At 42.2% G+C, this 19,904-nt stretch overlaps 1 protein-coding gene across 1 annotated transcript in view; it reads right to left on the reverse strand.

The window, feature by feature from the left end:
- The window catches only part of LOC122942053 (C-type mannose receptor 2-like), a 37,906-nt gene extending 22,229 nt beyond the window's left edge, over positions 1-15,677 (reverse strand). The window contains exons 1-4 of the mRNA XM_044299547.1: positions 15,635-15,677; positions 10,801-10,989; positions 9,983-10,137; positions 6,681-6,791 (exon numbers count right to left, since the gene is read on the reverse strand). Of these exons, the coding sequence (XP_044155482.1) occupies positions 6,681-6,791; positions 9,983-10,137; positions 10,801-10,989; positions 15,635-15,677 (498 nt within the window). The remainder of the gene's footprint in view (positions 1-6,680; positions 6,792-9,982; positions 10,138-10,800; positions 10,990-15,634) is intronic.
- Between the last annotated feature and the right edge of the window lie 4,227 nt (positions 15,678-19,904).

The raw sequence follows: 19,904 nt of genomic DNA on the forward strand, positions 1-19,904 counted from the left end.
TGAATGTGTATGTCAAGATTGGTGATCTTAATTTACTGTTTTTCTTTTTATTTCAGGATATCTGGATGGAAGTTGTTGTCTTGAGCATGAGGACATCGCCCAACATAAAGCCTCCATGTGAATATGACCCACAAAAAAGGCCTTTTAACCTGTTTCTCCTTTGCTCTAGTTTTCTATTAAAAGGGTGCAATTTACCAGAGAATTGGGGGATTTGACACTGATATATTTACCATTGTGTGGTATGGCATGGATACGTGAACTTTGTTGGGGAGTTGTGTATTGGTTGTTGAATGAGGGAGCAGGGGAGAGGTGACGTTGAAGCCCCCCTCTCCTCTGTTCCGCACGGAGGCTCACATCCTTGATTGGGTTGTACGCACCGATGTGGAGCATTTCCGACCTTGCACCACCCCCTTATTCCGTGCAACATCAGTGATGTAGTGGCTGGGGACAAGGTCAATGGATTGCCTCTGATCCCCGACCACGATGGGATTTGCACTTAAGTTCATGCTTAGTGCTGATCCCGTAACAGACATCCTTCGATCCAGTGTATTTTTTCCTTGCCCCACATGATAATGGTTACCATGGTTACTTGATGATAACAATGTGAGATCCCTCTGCTGGACATGCGCAGTTGTTGTATACCACATAAGCTGATATATTCAGTACGGACGGACAAGGTTATATGGGGCGCATGCGCGGGACGTGGGGTTCTCTCACGTTCCTAGGACATATGCCGCTGCATGCGCAGTACTCAATATGGGACGCATGCACGGGACGTGAGGAAATCTCGTGTTCCTAGGATATATGCCGGCACAGGCGCAGTATCCAATATGAGACGCTGAGGTTACGATACACATGTGAGGATTCATGACGTGGCTTTGTCCTATTTTATTGATATATGATTAAGCACAGATGCACTTTACAGTCATGTGAAAAAATTAGGACACCCTTTGAAAGCATGTGGTTTTTTGTAACATTTTTAATAAAAGGTTATTTCATCTCCGTTTCAACAATACAGAGAGATTAAAGTAATCCAACTAAACAAAGAAAACTGAAGAAAAGTCTTTTCAAGATCTTCTGTAAATGTCATTCTACAAAAATGCCTATTCTAACTGAGGAAAAAGATAGGACACCCTCACATGTATTCCCTCTTAAATTGGCTCAGATCTCACACAGGTATATCACACCAGGTGCACATAATTAGTAGATCGTTACTCTGCATGTTGAATGAGGCTTGCCCTATTTAAACCTCAGACATTTAGTTTGGTGTGCTCCTGACTGTTGAAGTGAGAGTGAGCACCATGGTGAGAGCAAAAGAGCTGTCAGAGGACTTCAGAAAAAAGATTGTAGCAGCCTATGAGTCTGGGAAGGGATTTAAAAAGATCTCAAAAGATTTTGAAATCAGCCATTCCACTGTCCGGAAGATAGTCTACAAGTGGAGGGCTTTCAAAACAACTGCCAACATGCCCAGGACTGGTCGCCCCAGCAAGTTCACCCCAAGAGCAGACCGCAAGATGCTAAAAGCGGTCTCCAAAAACCCTAAAGTGTCATCTCGAGAACTACAGCAGGCTCTGGCTACTGTTGATGTAGAAGTACATGCCTCTACAATCAGAAAGAGACTGTACAAGTTTAACTTGCATGGGAGGTGTGCAAGGAGGAAACCTTTGCTTTCCAAGAGAAACATCGAGGCCAGACTGACATTTGCCAGAGATAAAGTTGACAAAGACCAGGACTTCTGGAATAATGTTCTTTGGACAGATGAGTCCAAAATTGAATTATTTGGACACAACAGCAGAGGACATGTTTGGCGTAAACCAAACACAGCATTCCAAGAAAAGAACCTCATACCAACTGTGAAGCATGGAGGTGGAAGTGTCATGGTTTGGGGCTGCTTTGCTGCAGCAGGACCTGGTCAGCTCACCATCATAGAATCCACGATGAATTCTACTGTGTATCAGAAGGTGCTTGAAGAACATGTGAGACCATCAGTTAGAAAATTAAAGCTGAAGCGGAACTGGACCATGCAACATGACAATGACCCAAAACATACTAGTAAATCAACCAAAGATTGGCTGAAAAAGAAGAAATGGAGAGTCCTGGAATGGCCAAGTCAAAGTCCAGATTTGAATCCCATTGAGATGCTGTGGGGTGACTTGAAAAGGGCTGTACGTGCAAGAAACCCCTCAAACATCTCACAGCTGAAAAAGTTCTGCATTGAGGAGTGGGGTAAAATTTCCTCAGACCGATGTCGAAGACTGGTAGATGGCTACAAGAACCGTCTCACTGCAGTTATTTCAGCCAAAGGAGGTAACACTCGCTATTAGGGGCAAGGGTGTCCTATCTTTTTCCTCAGTTAGAATAGGCATTTTTGTAGAATGACATTTACAGAAGATCTTGAAAAGACTTTTCTTCAGTTTTCTTTGTTTAGTTGGATTACTTTGATCTCTCTGTATTGTTGAAACGGAGATGAAATAACCTTTTATTAAAAATGTTACAAAAAACCACATGCTTTCAAAGGGTGTCCTAATTTTTTCACATGACTGTATATATGAATTATTGGCAATTATGTATTTGACACGGAATTATGGATATGAAAGATTATTTATTGTAATCACGATGGCTTTGCAATAATGCTGTACTTTGTATATATGTAGCACTTGGAAATTATGTTTTTAATCATGTTTTTCACTGTATATTTACATTTATTCATTGATGACCAATTATGTAATACTGATGAGATCTACCTGTTTAAATATGTTGTGAGCACTATATTCACTAGCTTGACAAAGGCTCCATTGAGAGAGCTGAAATGCTGCATTGCTGTTGGGTGTAATAAAATCCACCTTTTTCACCATAAGACCGGAGTGCTGCCCTCATTTCATCGATTGTGCCCCAAAACATAGCCGCACTTTTCTCCGGTACAGTTCAGTCTTGTAATCCTTGCAGTTAGTAGAACTAGGCTCAAACGGGGCACTCATTTCAGCTAAATGTATTAAAATGGAGATAAAAGAACAGTATAAAACAATACGAAACACATAAGGGAAGTATGCTGCACTGGTAAATTACAACAGTGCAATTTACCAGTAGCGCGCACTTCTCTTATGTGTTTTGATGTTGTCTTGTACTGTACTTCTATCTGTTTTAATACGTTTTGCTGGACTGAGTGCCCTGCTTGATCCTAATTCTACTATCTGCAAGCAAAAATTCCAGGGGTCTGTTGACCGTACTGACCCAGAAGAGAGCAGCTCAGGCGCATTACCGGTTCTATTAGCTACAAGCCGTTACCAGTGTTGTGCCTCTTTTAAGCTGCCTTATACTTCTGGCACCACAGTTTTACATCTGGTTTTTACATTATGAAGGGCTGCTTCAATGTTTTTATTTTCTAGTCAGCTAATCCTGATGAATCCTTCTTTATAATTTTAGGTGTTCAGGTTGCTCCGCCATATGACCTACTCCGTACTTCCTCCTCTTGTTTGATTGACATGAGCTGGTAGCTATGAGGTCAGGTGGAGCGAATGGAGTGGCCCCATCCACAGAGCACCAAAAACCTTATTTGCATAAAAATAGAAAGAAGCTTTTCTCAGGATTAGGGGACCAGATTTTCACAAGAAATGTATGATTATGTTTTGGTTCATCTACCCTAGATGGTGGTATGCTTACTTTGCAATTGATTTTGGAGGTGACAGACTTCCTTTCAGTCTAAAAGGCATAAGCACGGTGGCTCAGAGGTTAGCACTGGTGCCTTGCAGCACTGGGGTCCTTAAGAGGACCTGTCACCACTCCTGACATGTCTGTTTTATTAGATTCATGCATCTCCCATGTAATAACAATTCTGGAACATCTATTCTTATGGCTCTATGTTGTGCCATAGATTTATTATTTCTACTAGAAGTTATAAATGAATTGCTAGCAGTCTGCAGTAAGGGTACACAGGGGTGGTAACCAGTTGGGGGTGCGTACCTTACAGTCTGAAAATGGCAGCACTGAGTGGATAGAGTGAGTCTGTGCAGGTACACAACTCCAACTGGCTACCACTAGGGATGAGCGAATCGACTTCGGATGAAACATCCAAAGCCGATTCACAAAAAACGTTGTTCTAATACTGTGCGGAGCAGAAGCTCTGTACAGTATTAGAATGTATTGCCTCCGATGAGCCGAAGTTATTGCTTTGCAAAGTCTCGAGAGACTTCGCAAAATAATTTAATAAATTAATTTGTACTGTAAAAAAACATTTCCCGAACAATAACTTCGGCTCATCGGAGCCAATACATTCTAATACTGTACGGAGCTTGTGCTCCGTACAGTATTAGAACAAAGTTTTATGCGAATCGACTTCGGATGTTTCATCCGAAGTCGATTCGCTCATCCGTAGTTACCACCCCTGTGTACCCTTACTGCAGACTACTAGCAATTCATTCATAACTTCTAGTAGGAATAATAAAGGAATGGCACAACATAGAGACATAAGAATAGATGCTCCAGAATTGTTATTACATGGGGAATGCATGTAGCCATTAAAACAGGTATGTCTGGAGTGGTGACAGGTCCTCTTTAGTTCGAATCCGGCCAAGGACAACATCTGCATGGAGTTTGTGTGTTCTCCCCATGCTTGTGTGGGTTTCCTGCCACACTCCAAAAGACATACTGATAGGGAACATAGATTGTAATCCCCACTGGGGACAGCTTTATACTAATGGCTGTAAAGCGCTGCAGAATATACAGTAGTAGCGCTATATAAATGCGTAAAATAAGCAAGGTTTTTTATTTTATTTTAATTTGTGCTGTTGCCAGGTTCATATGTTTTAACATGATGGAATAAAGAAGATTAATTTTAGCTGAAATTGGTGCCAGTCCATTTGCCCACTGTTGACAGCAGTAAGGAATGGATACCTGGGGTGCTTGGATGTTGTTTGCTAGGCAACAGGAGATCGAGGAATATTATTTGGGAAGGGATACTTAGTCGTAAGGTGTGCTATCTATACTACTATTGAGATGGTGCAAACTGGGAATTTAAAGTGGCCTTGGAAAAAATTTTAAGTGGAACCATGTTGTAGGCATGCCCAAATTGACATAAGATGGCTGAGTATGAGGGGTCAACTCAAGTAGGTGAGACTAGCAATAGATTAGAGGGGAAGTGTAGTGTGCTACACTTTGATATTGTGCTGTACAATATACTGCCCCAGAAGGACCAAACACCACATTGCAGTACAATATACTGCGCCACCAGAACCAAATACCATAGTGCAATAAAATATAGTGTACCAGCGAAAACAAATGCTACAATGCAGTACAATACACTGCCCCAGCAGAACTTCTCAGGACATCTTCAGATTGTTATGTACCCACCGGCGGTCTTGGAGGGTGGGGTTGCCCACTGGACATCGGCACACTGGAACTTAGATATGTTTTATGCTTATTAAGTTAAAGCTCAAGTCTATGCCAGCCCCTAGCTGACGTAGATCAAGTTTCTGGCACATGGAAGGGCCACAGATGTGCCTAATTTCTTAATAAATTAAGCAAATTTCACTCAACCACACACAAGATCAAGACTGATCAAGTGTTAATAAGTCTCCACATGTAATTTTATCTCTAATTTATGTTTCCTGTAGGAGATGCAGTGGTGAAAAGTAATGGAGGAGTGAGATGAGTCAGTACATTTCTAATGTGTTAGCTACCTAGTTAGCTGCAATGGCAGGCACTATGGGAACTACTGCAGACTTGGCACACCAGAGTGGGCATGTGGCACATGTACCACATTACCCAGCTAGGAGGAGTCCAGGAGGTGACAGATGTAGTTGCCTGTGTTTTTCGCCAAGGGGAAGAATTGGGGTGCAGCACCACATGAATGTGTCTGCTGTGCCTGCCTGAAGAGCAGCTGTGAAACTGAGGAAAGATTGGGTTCACATTAAGGAAGCTGTTGCCAGACTTGTGAAATGAAATGCCGGAACCTCTGTACATAGCAGAGAGACAGTAAGCAGTTGTGAGAGACTATAGTTGGTTGACCGGACTCAACTCCACTCAGCACCGGACTAGCCCACCAGAGTACCAGAGGTACCAGAGGTGGGCCCAGGATCTGATACTATAGTGGGCTCCAAAGGTCCAGGAGAAGAAAAACATTTGGAGCTGCCTTTAGAGACAATAAATTGCCACTAGGGTCTATTTCTTTATATAAAAAACTATTAGACTTTATTGATGACACGGGGGTTGGGCCCCAAGTATAATTTCCTCTGGTGGACCTAAGGAACCCCAGTGCGGCCCTGACTCCACTGTAACATTCAAGACTAGGCATCGCTGCAAAGCCAGTAGATACCATTCCTGAATTGTTTAAGCAAAAAATTCGGGCCTTACTGTATAAGTGGTTATGGATGGTAACAATGCTATATTATCTACTGGAGACCCTTCCCATACAGTCCTAAGGGGGAATATAACTCCATATTATTGTCCAAGGTTTTGGAATGATATGTTAAACAATTCAACACATGCAGACTTCCTAATACATCACTAATGCTTTGTGCTTGTGGTAAGCGGCTGGTACTCAGAAAGACTGGCATGTTTCCTGGTCATTTGGATGAGGTGTGACTCATCCAAAGTGAATCTACAATCCTAGTATGAACAATGCAGGCAGTTTGCACAGTTGAATACCTCTTTATTATAATAAATAACAGCACTTTTGTTTGTACCTTTTGGCAGAGACCTTGGTGGTCCTCAGTGGTCCCTTGTGTGGCTTGTCCAGGCTTCTTGCAGATAGATGGAAGGGTCTGATTACAAGGGCTGTCATTCCATTTACCCTCCTGTTAGAAAAAATATTCAAGAATAACAAGCTGTACATACTATTTGAGATCTGATGAAATATTATATTGGTTTTGGCCTGAAACAGAGATCTCTCAGAACAACATCATTTTAAAGTGTAGTGCCCTGGAACAGGGAGAGTACTTTGACATTTGGACATTTTTGGACATTTCTCCTATGCAACGTTAAAACTTCTTACTTTATTTCTCCTAAAAGGGTTAACTTGCAATGTTTAATACTGTGTAACTGCATTTTATAAATATGTTGTGATATACAGACGTGGACAAAATTGTTGGTACCCTTTGGTCAATGAAAGAAAAAGTCACAATGGTCACAGAAATAACTTTAATCTGACAAAAGTAATAATAAATTAAAATTCTATAAATGTTAACCAATGAAAGTCAGACATTGTTTTTCAACCATGCTTCAACAGAATTATGTAAAAAAATAAACTCATGAAACAGGCATGGACAAAAATGATGGTACCCCTAACTTAATATTTTGTTGCGCAACCTTTTGAGGCAATCACTGCAATCAAACGCTTCCTGTAACTGTCAATGAGACATCTGCACCTCTCAGCAGGTATTTTGGCCCACTCCTCATGAGCAAACTGCTCCAGTTGTGTCCGGTTTGAAGGGTGCCTTTTCCAGACTGCATGTTTCAGCTCCTTCCAAAGATGCTCAATAGGATTGAGGTCAGGGCTCATAGAAGGCCACTTTAGAATAGTCCAATTTTTTCCTCTTAGCCATTCTTGGGTGTTTTTAGCGGTGTGTTTTGGGTCATTGTCCTGTTGCAAGACCCATGACCTGCGACTGAGACCAAGCTTTCTGACACTGGCTAGTACATTTCTCTCTAGAATTCCTTGATAGTCTTGAGATTTCATTGTACCCTGCACAGATTCAAGACACCCTGTGCCAGACGCAGCAAAGCAGCCCCAGAACATAACAGAGCCTCCTCCATGTTTCACAGTAGGGACAGTGTTCTTTTCTTGATATGCTTCATTTTTTCGTCTGTGAACATACAGCTGATGTGCCTTGGCAAAAACTTCAATTTTTGTCTCATCTGTCCACAGGACATTCTCCCAGAAGCTTTGTGGCTTGTCAACATGTAGTTTGGCATATTCCAGTCTTGCTTTTTTATGATTCGTTTTCAACAATGGTGTCCTCCTTGGTCGTCTCCCATGTAGTCCACTTTGGCTCAAACAACGACGGATGGTGCGATCTGACACTGATGTTCCTTGAGCATGAAGTTCACCTTGAATCTCTTTAGAAGTCTTTCTAGGCTCTTTTGTTACCATTCGGATTATCCGTCTCTTAGATTTGTCATCAATTTTCCTCCTGCGGCCACGTCCAGGGAGGTTGGCTACAGTCCCATGGATCTTAAACTTATGAATAATATGTGCAACTGTACTCACAGGAACATCTAGTTGCTTGGAGATGGTCTTATAGCCTTTACCTTTAACATGCTTGTCTATAATTTTCTTTCTGATCTCTTGAGACAGCTCTTTCCTTTGCTTCCTCTGGTCCATGTCGAGTGTGGTACACACCATATCACCAAACAACACAGTGATTACCTGGAGCCATATATATAGGCCCAATGGCTGATTACAAGGTTGTAGACACCTGTGATGCTAATTAGTGGACACACCTTGAATTAACATGTCCCTTTGGTCACATTATGTTCTGTGTTTTCTAGGGGTACCATCATTTTTGTCCATGCCTGTTTCATGAGTTTATTTTTTTACATAATTCTGTTGAAGCATGGTTGAAAAAGAATGTCTGACTTTCATTGGTTAACATTTATAGAATTTTAATTTATTATTACTTTTGTCAGATTAAAGTTATTTCTGTGACCATTGTGACTTTTTCTTTCATTGACCAAAGGGTACCAACAATTTTGTCCACGTCTGTATATCCTGTTCATCATTATCACTGTATTTACATGGCTCTGTGGAAAGGGCTAATGAATACTAAAAGACTGTTAGGGCTTTGATTGAGAAGCTGGTAATTTTCCAAAGCTGCCATAGGGTTTAAAGAAGACCATGTTTTGGATGGAAAAATCCAGACGTGTTCACCTCCATGTTTTGGAGGGAAAACCCCAAACTTGTTTACCACCAAAAAGCAGACAGCCTTGCCTTTTAAATGTCTGGTTTTAGCCATGTTGTTATGTTTGGAAACTTGTTTTTGTCTGGAAAACCTGCTGTGTCATTACCATTGAGTATCATTGAAGCTCTAATGTAAGTCTATACAAGACAGAAACCATATATTTATTATGGTTCTACATAGAGTTTTCTGGTGTAGAAAACTCACAAACCTTGTCACAAGTGCCATTTTGCCACAACATTTGTGATTTTTTTGTAAAGTTTTCTGATGACCTTGAAGAGGCAGGGCAGATACGGGAGGAAGCTGGCCATGGGCAGGAGCTCTGCTGCTAGACTCATTTAATAACCTTTGTGCTAGAAAACAGGAATATGTTACACCTGAAATCTACTCCAGCTTTCGGTGTAGTCTTCCCTCTGGCGCGCAAACAGCTGGAGATGCAACAAATTTATTAAAATGTATGCACCCCTTAATTAATTTGGCACAACTCACCTCAGTGCAAGAACAGACCAAGGCGAGTGCATTGGCACAGGTATCTCAAGACCACCGTTTTCCTAAATGATCCTGCCATAACGCTCTCTTTTTATCCTCAGGATAGGTCATCAATATCAGATGGGGGGTTGGCATCTGGAACCCCCGTCGATCAGCTGTATGAGGAGACGGCACCATCTCCTGTCTCTCTCCCTGTTCACTGCTGCTTTGCCGTAGACATAGCAGCAGCAGTAAGAGAGATGGGAGATGGCACGTGCACACTGTGCGTGCCGTCTCCTCATACAGCTGATCGGTGGGGGTGCTGGGTGTCAGACCCCTGCCTATCTGATATTGGCACTAGAACCCAACAAGTACAGTGCGGTTCTTCATCTTCTCAAAGTATCTGACATTGATGACCTATCCTCAGTCATCAGTAGTAAAAGCCCGGACAACCCCTTTAATTTCAATGGAGCAATACCAGACACAAATGCATTTGTTTAGTCTGGATTTTGCAAAAGAGAAAACACTAAAAGCAATTGTTGCAAATTCTGGAGAACTGTGAATCATTCTGTTTCACTGCACACCACATGTGAAGTAAGTTTCCTTATGATATTCTTTCTTACCGGTCCCCAGATGGTAACACAGTCTTCCATGCTATCCCTGAAGTTGTTAGGCTCAAAAGGATGCCATGACGTAAAGGTGACGGCACTCCCATCTGACCATTCAAAATTCATCTGGTGCTTGATATCATTGAGTCCAATCCACAGCTCTTCAACATCTGAAATCAAAAGTAAGTTATTATCTTCATGTGACTCCCCCTGCATGAGCCAGAGTACAGAACTGCTGACAACAGCAGCTCTTATCCTGGTGGACTTTCATTAGAACTTGTAACCTCTCCTGACACATCTGTTTTATTAACTACTTGTATTCCCCATGTAATAACAATTCTGGAGCATCTATTCTTATCACTCCATGGTGGATTATTTCTTTATTATTCCTGCTAGACGTTATGAAAGAATTTCTAACAGTCAAGATGGGTGTTACCAGTTGGGGGAGTGTCCTTCTACAGTCCGCCACTGGCGGCACTGATTGGATAATATCAGACACACCCCAACTGGTAACCTTCAAGTTGTTCTAAAACAGACATGTCAGGAGAGGTTACATGCATCTTTAAGGCTTCCAGGAACAACCTGGACGCTTATTCATCTGAATGGCCTCCATGTATTACTACATTTCCGCTGCAGGGAAAATGCATAACTGGTTAAACTGCCCCCTTAAAAACGGTATTAGCGAGCCAGCTATCAGATTAATGGGATTGTCTCTGATGAAAAACACCCTTAAAAGAGTGAAATTTCCCCCTAAAAATGCATTTATAACTGCAAAAAAACTAACTGTTGCAGATTAACAAAGAACTAAGTTTTGCATTTTTCAGGATAATTACCTTGTTTTATCTGATTGGTGACAAATTCCAGTTCTAGTAGGCTATGGATGCTGATGAGGTTGCCCTCATTCCGCACACATGTCTTCTTTGCTTCCTGCCAGCTCTTTTTCTCTCTAGTCAGACGGTAGCAGTTTGTGCCATAATTCTGCCATCCAGAATCACACTTTACAACATCTGGCTCAATGCGCTCTGACGAAAAAAAAAGAAGAGAGTATATCATGAGTGACATGTACTACCACACAAGCCTGAAACCAAAGCCGCCCTCTGGGCACTCCCTGTAGCTGTGAGCCCCTGCCTGATGGTGGTTTTGGGGTGTTCATGGTGTTAATGTCCATGTGACTTCTAGGCAGGTCATATGTAGGAGATACAATGGCCAGCATGTGGTGTTAACAGAGTCAGATACCAGTCCAGAGAAACTTAACAAGAGTCTCTCTTTATTGTATGCAGGATTACAATTGTACATCCAGCAGTAGTCTGTATACAATGTAAAGTCCTCCCAGATGTCCCAGCATGAGCTAAGCAGATGAATAAGGCATTGGCCATCAGATTACTCTGGCTAGCTGCTATAGGGATCTATGGCAACAATGGCTGTAGTGTCCACTATTCTGGGGTGTCTTAACTTGTTATCCCTCTGCAGCAGTAGGGTTTGGATCATCTTAAGCTGGGTTATCTTGCTGTCTCTTTCTCACTGTAGCCATGCAAATCCTTCTCCTTTAGTTCTTGCTTGCTTTTATCTCCTGGAGCTCATCGAGGTGACGGAGGCTCCAGGGCCTGAAGCTGGAGTATATGGGAGAGGAGCATATGAAGACTGCTCCTTCTTTCTCCCTCTCTACAGCTACTCTGACTGGAATGTTCTGGAAGTAGGGGGAGGAGCCAGCCCACACTCCTGGCTCATGTTGGAACAACTGAGTGTGCAGTACATAGCATTATAATTACAAACATTATATAACAAACCAAACTTTGCAGCCTCAGGTCTGGGGTACTGCACAATGGCATTGCCTTTACTGCCTACATTTTGCTAATTTCCATAGCTACAGTGAATGAAGGGCAAACAGTGCCTAATATTACGACTGAGGACAAAAGCCCTCAGACCTGGAGAATTAGGCTACTTTCACACTTGCGTTTTTGGCGGATCCGTCATGGATCTGCAAACACGGATCAGTTACAATAATACAACCGCATGCATCTGTCATGAACGGATCCAGTTGTATTATCTGTAACATAGCCAAGATGGATCCGTCATGAACTCCATTGAAAGTCAATGGGAGACGGATCCGTTTTCTATTGTGCCAGATTGTGTCAGAGAAAACGGATCCGTCCTCATTGACTTACATTGTGTGCCAGGACGGACACAGGCAGCGTTTTGGTGTCCACCTCCAGGGCGGAATGGTGACTGAACGGAGGCAAACTGATGCATTCTGAGCGGATCCTTTTCCATTCAGAATGCATTAGGGCAAAACTGATCCATTTTGGACTGCTTGTAAGAGCCCATGACAGATCTCACAAACGGAAAGCCAAAACGTGTGAAAGTAGCCTTATAAGCAGATGTGGAGGTGAAGTAGTTTACATCATACAGACTACCAGTCACTAAACAAATTCATATTTTACTTTCTATCAGGGTATCGGGATATGCAACTGATGTTTCTTTCGTGTTCTACCAACGAGTATATCGCCATATACAAATCTGTAAAAACTCCACATCCATTACACTTGTCCATTGGGGATCCACTAGAATAAGTCATGGGGTATAGGAGGAAATCTGCAATGAATGGCTTCTGCATTTCTTATAATATTATAAATGTATATTATAATATATTATAAGGCATGTTATGGTCAGTAGTCATCGTCTGAATCCAGCAAATACGGCTTGTGAGCCACTGGTATCAGAATAATAATTTTCCAGTGAACATTGCCTGCCTCAGCAGGGTGCGAGGAAAGTGATGTTAAAACCATCATGAGCCCTGCCAACTGAGAAAGAATGCTGAACCCCCGCAAAGCAATGCTGTGTAATATAGTTTCAGTTACTAAATTCCACTCAAACTGAAAATTCAGCTACTGGGTAGCAAGCGCAAGAATTAATAATCTGAAAATGCTGCCCCATGGAATCACCCATATCTAAGAAAACACACTGGGGAAAACATAAGCAAAGAATGCCAGGGGAATTTTTTTTTTTATTATGGTTAATGAATTGGGCATGTATAACTTTTAAAAGGATAAGAAATAATGTTGAGCAAAGCCTGCTTCATCCAAAATCAGTTAGTTAAAAACTTCAGAATAATTCTGTACTTCAGAATAATACTGTACGGAGACTTCGATAATTGATCTTTAAAGTGGAAAACCTCTTCAACACTTGAAACCGAACGCGGCTTCGGTTCCAACTAATACCTCGGACCCAAATCCGAGTTCGGTTTCAAGTTTTAAAGGAGTTTTCCATTTTAAAAATCAATTACCGAAGTTATTCAACGAAGTCACGTACAACTTCGTGAATAACTAACTTCGGCTCAACGGAGCCCATACATTCTAATACTGTATGGAGACAACCAGTCCGTACAGTATTATTCGGAAGTTTTGAACGAAGCGACTTCGTATGAAGCATCCGAAGCTCGCTTCGTTCAACACTAATAAGAAACTTAGAAATCAATTAGGGAAAAAAGGGCTTTTTCCAAACTCTTAAAGGGTTTAAAATCTTGGACAAACCCTACAATGTCTTAAAATAAAAACATCATATACTCATTCGTTACTCCAGCACCGTTCTCTGCAGCGCTTTTCAAACAGAAGTGATGACATGCCTGGTTACGGCACGTGACTGCCTTAGCCAGGACAATGATTGGCTGCAGTGATGAGGTGCCAAATCCAGGTACATAACTATACATGTCACCGACTACTGTTATGTGCACAGTGACGTGCCTTCATTTGGCACCATGACCTCACCACTGTGGCCAATCGCTGTCCTCACGGATTGGCTGCAGCTCTAGTTACATGCTGTTTAAAAACAAGCCACAGTGGGAATACCAGAAGAGAGTCACAAAGAACAGTAATGGAGAAAGGGGTGAGTAAATAAAGCTTTTCATTTCGTTTGAGACATTGCATAACTAAAAATCTCATAAAACTCCTTTAAAGGGAGCCTGACACATTGAAATTGCAGTCCATGTGGCTAGCAGCATGTTGTAGAGGAGGAAGAGCTGAGCAGAGATTTTTTTTTTTTTGGGGGGGGGGGGGGGGAAGATTCATTATAAATTGGAACATACTCATTTAAACTTCTAACAATAAAGGTATATAGTGGAAAACCGGCACTCTACATCTATCAGTAATGCTAAGGAGGCAATATACACGTAGGATAGTAAAATATGTATTATTTTTATAAGGGTACGTTTTAAGAGTGGAGAATAAAAAGGTAGAGGTTCTAAAAATGTGGAAGTCCCAAAAAATGAGGTTCTCAAAAATAAAAATGATGTTTTGCAATATACAGCATTGAAGGTGCACAATAACAAAAATAAAAATATGCAGAGTGGAGATGTGACAATGCAGTGATTGTCTGGCAGCGGTTTCCACCTTCAGTGGGTACAGTAAATGGCTGTGTCCATTTGTGTACAGTCTATAAAAATTGTCTGTCTGTACCACCGGTGTTGGTCACATAGAAAGTATATAGTATATGGATAGAGCAATGAAAAGGTAAAAAGGATAAAAATATAAAATACAAAAATATATATAGGTGGTATGTCAGTCGGGTGCTGTACTTAGTGTGGCGTCCCACACATTAAAGAAGACTGCACCCTGACTGTTTACCTTCTTTGCGAGGTGTCCTGGCTGTTGGAGCAGCTTTGCTGCGCTCTGCAGTGTTTGTTTTCCCGGTCTTTTCGGCGTGCCACGTGGATATGACGTCACTTCTTCGGCGTCTCACGTGTCTTTGCCGGACTTGGTTTTGAGATTTTCGTTGGTGGTCTTTTTCGATCCGGAGGATTCAGATGGAATTCGTTATTCGGAAGCACTTCCAGGATAAGGTTCTTAGCAGGTTTTAGAGGGAGGTCACCAGGTCACAGACAGACAATTTTTATAGACTGTACACAAATGGACACAGCCATTTACTGCACCCACTGAAGGTGGAAACTGCTGCCAGACAATCACTGCATTGTCACATCTCCACTCTGCATATTTTTATTTTTGTTATTGTGCACCTTCAATGCTGTATATTGCAAAACATCATTTTTATTTTTGAGAACCTCATTTTTTGGGACTTCCACATTTTTAGAACCTCTACCTTTTTATTCTCCACTCTTAAAACGTACCCTTATAAAAATAAATACATATTTTACTATCCTACGTGTATATTGCCTCCTTAGCATTACTGATAGATGTAGAGTGCCGGTTTTCCACTATATACCTTTATTGTTATAAACCTCCTTTCTGATTGGGTGAATCAGTCCAGAACCAGAGCACCTACACATTGTATTGATCAGGTGAGCCACCAATAACCTACCTTCTCTCATTTAAACTTCTGATCATTCCTGGCTTACTAGCCGGATGAGTGGTTTTACTCAGTGAATGAAAGTCTCACTCACAAGGGGAAGGCTGTCAGTCACTGAGTATCCCAGGGCTTAATAGTAAGACAGCATCATCCCCATAGTCTGCAGTTGTATGCTATTGCAGTCTATAGTATAAGTATGGGGTAGGGAACCTCCGGGGCCGTATGTGGCCCGCGGGATCATCTCATGTGGCCCCAGGCTCCCTGCCAGAACACAATGAAAATGCTGATGACCGCTTCATTTATGGAAGCGGTCACTAGCAGGCGGGAGGCACAGGGATATGAGAACAGCACTCTACTGGCTGTCCTCACCTTCCCAGGTCTTCTTCCGGCCCCGCTCTATGTCCTGACACATATAGTGCCAGGACGTAGTGTATATAGACGCGCACTATGACCTGACGCTGTGCGCTATCTGGTCACAGTACAGCGCAGCGGGAAGACGACCAGGGAGGGTAAATGAATCTGCCGAGTGGCAGCGCCGTTCGGGGCTGGAGAGGTAAGTTTATTATTTTATTTTTTTAAAGGGTAACTGTCTTTAAAAAAAAAATATAATTGGATTGGTCTGACTAAGTTTAAGTTAATACTTTTGTACAGGTATTGAATTACCTAGTTATTGCAGCATGTTCTTTCCTCCCTCAGGAATTTCAGTGGTGCGGCTAAAACAGCGTTGTTAGGTGTCCTCATCTCCTATCTTCTATATACAGAAGACGGAGAATGTAGTAGTGGGCAGTCCCAAACGCTGCGTGCACGCTCCCGTCGAACCAGGATAGTGCCGATATTCGCGATAAAAATTCCCGATTAGCATATTCGTGATCAACACTACTCAAGAGGAAGAGGGCGTGTTTAAGTCTGGAGAAAGCCGATTGGTTGGGGTGAGGCTGCTCGTTCCCGAGATGAGCCGAATTAATTCTGGGTAGTTAAGGAGGGAGGTCTAAGCCTTAGGGTAAGGGCATCGGCGGCCATCTTGAGAAGATAGTCAAGTCAAAAAAGAAGTCTTGTGAGGAGCGGTTGCTATGGACGGAATCTTATTAAACAAGTGGTATGTGAACACAATAATTAGTGATTATCACCACAGCAGCAACAACATATATGAAAATTGAATTTTGAATGAAAATATGACAGTTATGCTTTAAACGTTTAATCTGAGATCTGATTGGATGCTGGGGATCTGATAGGGGCTGGGGAGGGTCTAATCTGGGTCTGATCTAAGGCTGGGAGGCCTGATGGGATTCCTATCTGAGGCTGAGGGGTGTGATCTGAGGCTGGGTGTCTGATCTGAGGCTGGGGGGTCTGATTGGGGTCTGATCTGAGGCTGGGAGGTCTGATGAGGGTCTGATCTGAGGCTGATGTAGGCTGGTAGGTCTGATAGGAGGCTGAGGTGGGGGTGCAGATCTGAGGCTGAGAAAGGGACAAAGGCAGGGACAGTTGTGAAGGAAGAGGCAGGGACGGTGGCAGAGAGAGTCAAAGCTCGTCAAAGCTCGTTAAGCCTCTTTCTATACCCCCCTGGGTTTAGCTTGGCTGCCATTAATGCCAAATAAAGAACTAAATACATAACATTCTGAACTTAAAAATTAGACTGCTATGTGTGGTCAAAATGGTGCCTGTACTATATATAATATAGATAGTGCAGGCACCATTTTGTGCTCCAGAAATACAGCGCTCGATTTTTTTATTTATTAAACAGCAGTTTATGTAACTTACTTACTACACATTACAAATATTAGGACAAATTCTTACATTTTTGGCTCTATACGCCAACACAATGGATTTGAAATGAAACGAACAAGATGTGCTTTAACTGCAGACTGTCAGCTATAATTTGAGGGTATTTACATCCAAATCATGTGAACGGTGTAGGAATTACAACAGTTTGCATATGTGCCTCCCACTTGTTGAGGGTCCAAAAGTATAGGGACAATTGGCTTCTCAGCAGTTCCATGGCCAGGTGTGTGTTATTCCCTCATTATCCCAATTACAATGAGCAGATAAAAGGTCCAGAGTTCATTTCAAGTGTGCTATTTGCATTTGGAATCTGTTGCTGTCAACTCTCAAGATGAGATCCAAAGAGCTGTCACTATCAGTGAAGCAAGCCATCATTAGGCTGAAAAATCAAAACAAACCCATCAGAGAGGTAACAAAAACATTAGGAGTTGCCAAAACAACTGTTTGGAACATTCTTAAAAAGAAGGAACGCACTGGTGAGCTCAGCAGCAACCGAAGATGTCTTTCCCTGGTAAAGAAAACACCCTTCACAACAGTTGGCCAGATCAAGAATACTCTCCAGGAGTCAACAATCAAGAGAAGACTTCAACAGAGTGAATACAAAGGGTTCACTACAAGATATAAACCATTGGTGAGCCTCAAGAACAGGAAGGCCAGATTAGAGTTTGTCAAACGACATCTAAAAAAGCCTTCACAGTTCTGGAACGACATCCTATGGACAGATGAGACCAAGATCAACTTGTACAAGAATGATGGGAAGAGAAGAGTATGGAGAAGGAAAGGAACTGCTCATGATCCTAAGCATACCACCTCATCAGTGAAGCATGGTGGTGGTAGTGTCATGGCGTGGGCATGCATGGCTGCCAATGGAACTGGTTCTCTTATATTTATTGATAATGTGACCGCTGACAAAAGCAGCAGGATGAATTCTGAAGTGTTTTGGCAATATTTTCTGCTCATATTCAGCCAAATGCTTCAGAACTCATTGGACGGCGCTTCACAGTGCAGATGGACAATGACCCAAAGCATACTGCAAAAGCAACCAAAGAGTTTTTTAAGGGAAAGAAGTGGAATGTTATGCAATGATCAAGTCAATCACCTGACCTGAATCCGATGGAGCATGCATTTCACTTGCTGAAGACAAAACTGAAGGGAAAATGCCCCAAGAACAAGCAGGAACTGAAGACAGTTGCAGTAGAGGCCTGGCAGAGCATCACCAGGGATGAAACCCAGCGTCTGCTAATGTCTATGCGTTCCAGACTTCAGGCTGTAATTGACTGCAAAGGATTTGCAACCAAGTATTAAAAAGTGAAAGTTTGATTTATGATTATTATTATGTCCCATTACTTTTGGTCCCTTAACAAGTGGGAGGCACAGAAGCAAACTGTTGTAATTCTTACACCACTTACCTGATTTGGATGTAAATACCCTCAAATTAAAGCTGACAGTCTGCAGTTGAAGCACATCTTGATCGTTTCATTTTCAAATCCATTGTGGTGGTGTATAGAGCCAAAAATGTTAGAATTGTGTCGATGTCCCAATATTTATGGACCTGACTGTATATGTTAGAACAAATTTAGCAGTCAAGTTGAGAATTTTGTATGGCCCGCGATCGATGTTACAAATATCCAAATGGCCCTTGTCAGCAAAAAGCTCCCCCACCCCTGGTATAAGCAATCACATGTTCAAGTACCCTAAGGGGAAAGGCTGGAAAAAAAAAAGTTTAAAAAATATAAAAATACCCAACAATATTAGCATTTTAAATCTTTCTAAATTTGACATTTAAAAATAAACACAAAATAAAAAATAGACATATTTGGTATTGTTGCTTTTAGAAAATGCAATTTTTTTATTACCTCATCCTGTACATATAACATAATAGTACTAATTAAATCTATAGCTCACCCGACATAAAATAAAGCCACACAGCTCTGTACATGAAAATATAAAAAGTTATGGGTAGGGATGAGCGAACTCGAACTGTATAGTTCGGGTTCGTACCGAATTTTGGGGTGTCCGTGACACGGACCCGAACCCGGACATTTTCGTAAAAGTCCGGGTTCGGGTTCGGTGTTCGTCGCTTTCTTCGCGCTTTTGTGACGCTTTCTTGGCGCTTTTTGAAAGGCTGCAAAGCAGCCAATCAACAAGCGTCATACTACTTGCCCCAAGAGGCCATCACAGCCATGCCTACTATTGGCATGGCTGTGATTGGCCAGAGCACCATGTGACCCAGCCTCTATTTAAGCTGGAGTCACATAGCGCTGCCCGTCACTCTGCTCTGATTAGCGTAGGGAGAGGTTGCGGCTGCGACAGTAGGGCGAGATTAGGCAGATTAACTCCTCCAAAGGACTTGATTAACTGATCGATCTGCAGCTGTGGATCATTGAGCTGCTGATCCTCAATTGCTCACTGTTTTTAGGCTGCACAGACCGTTTGTCAGTCTCATTTTTCTGGGGTGATCGGCGGCCATTTTGTGTCTTGTGGTGCGCCAGCACAAGCTGCGACCAAGTGCATTTAACCCTCAATGGTGTGGTTGTTTTTTGGCTAAAGCCTACATCAGGGTGAAGCTGTCACACCAAGTGCATTTAACCAGCAATAGTCTGTTCATTTTTTGGCCATATACAAAATCAGGGGCAAGCTGCGCCTGTCACCAAGTGCATTTAACCCTCAATGGTGTGGTTGTTTTTTTGGCTAAAGCCTACATCAGGGTGAAGCTGTCACACCAAGTGCATTTAACCAGCAATAGTCTGTTCATTTTTTGGCCATATACAAAATCAGGGGCAAGCTGCGCCTGTCACCAAGTGCATTTAACCCTCAATGGTGTGGTTGTTTTTTGGCTAAAGCCTACATCAGGGTGAAG

The sequence above is a fragment of the Bufo gargarizans genome, chromosome 6 (genome assembly GCF_014858855.1).
Source record: "Bufo gargarizans isolate SCDJY-AF-19 chromosome 6, ASM1485885v1, whole genome shotgun sequence".
Taxonomy (NCBI): Eukaryota; Metazoa; Chordata; class Amphibia; order Anura; family Bufonidae; genus Bufo; species Bufo gargarizans.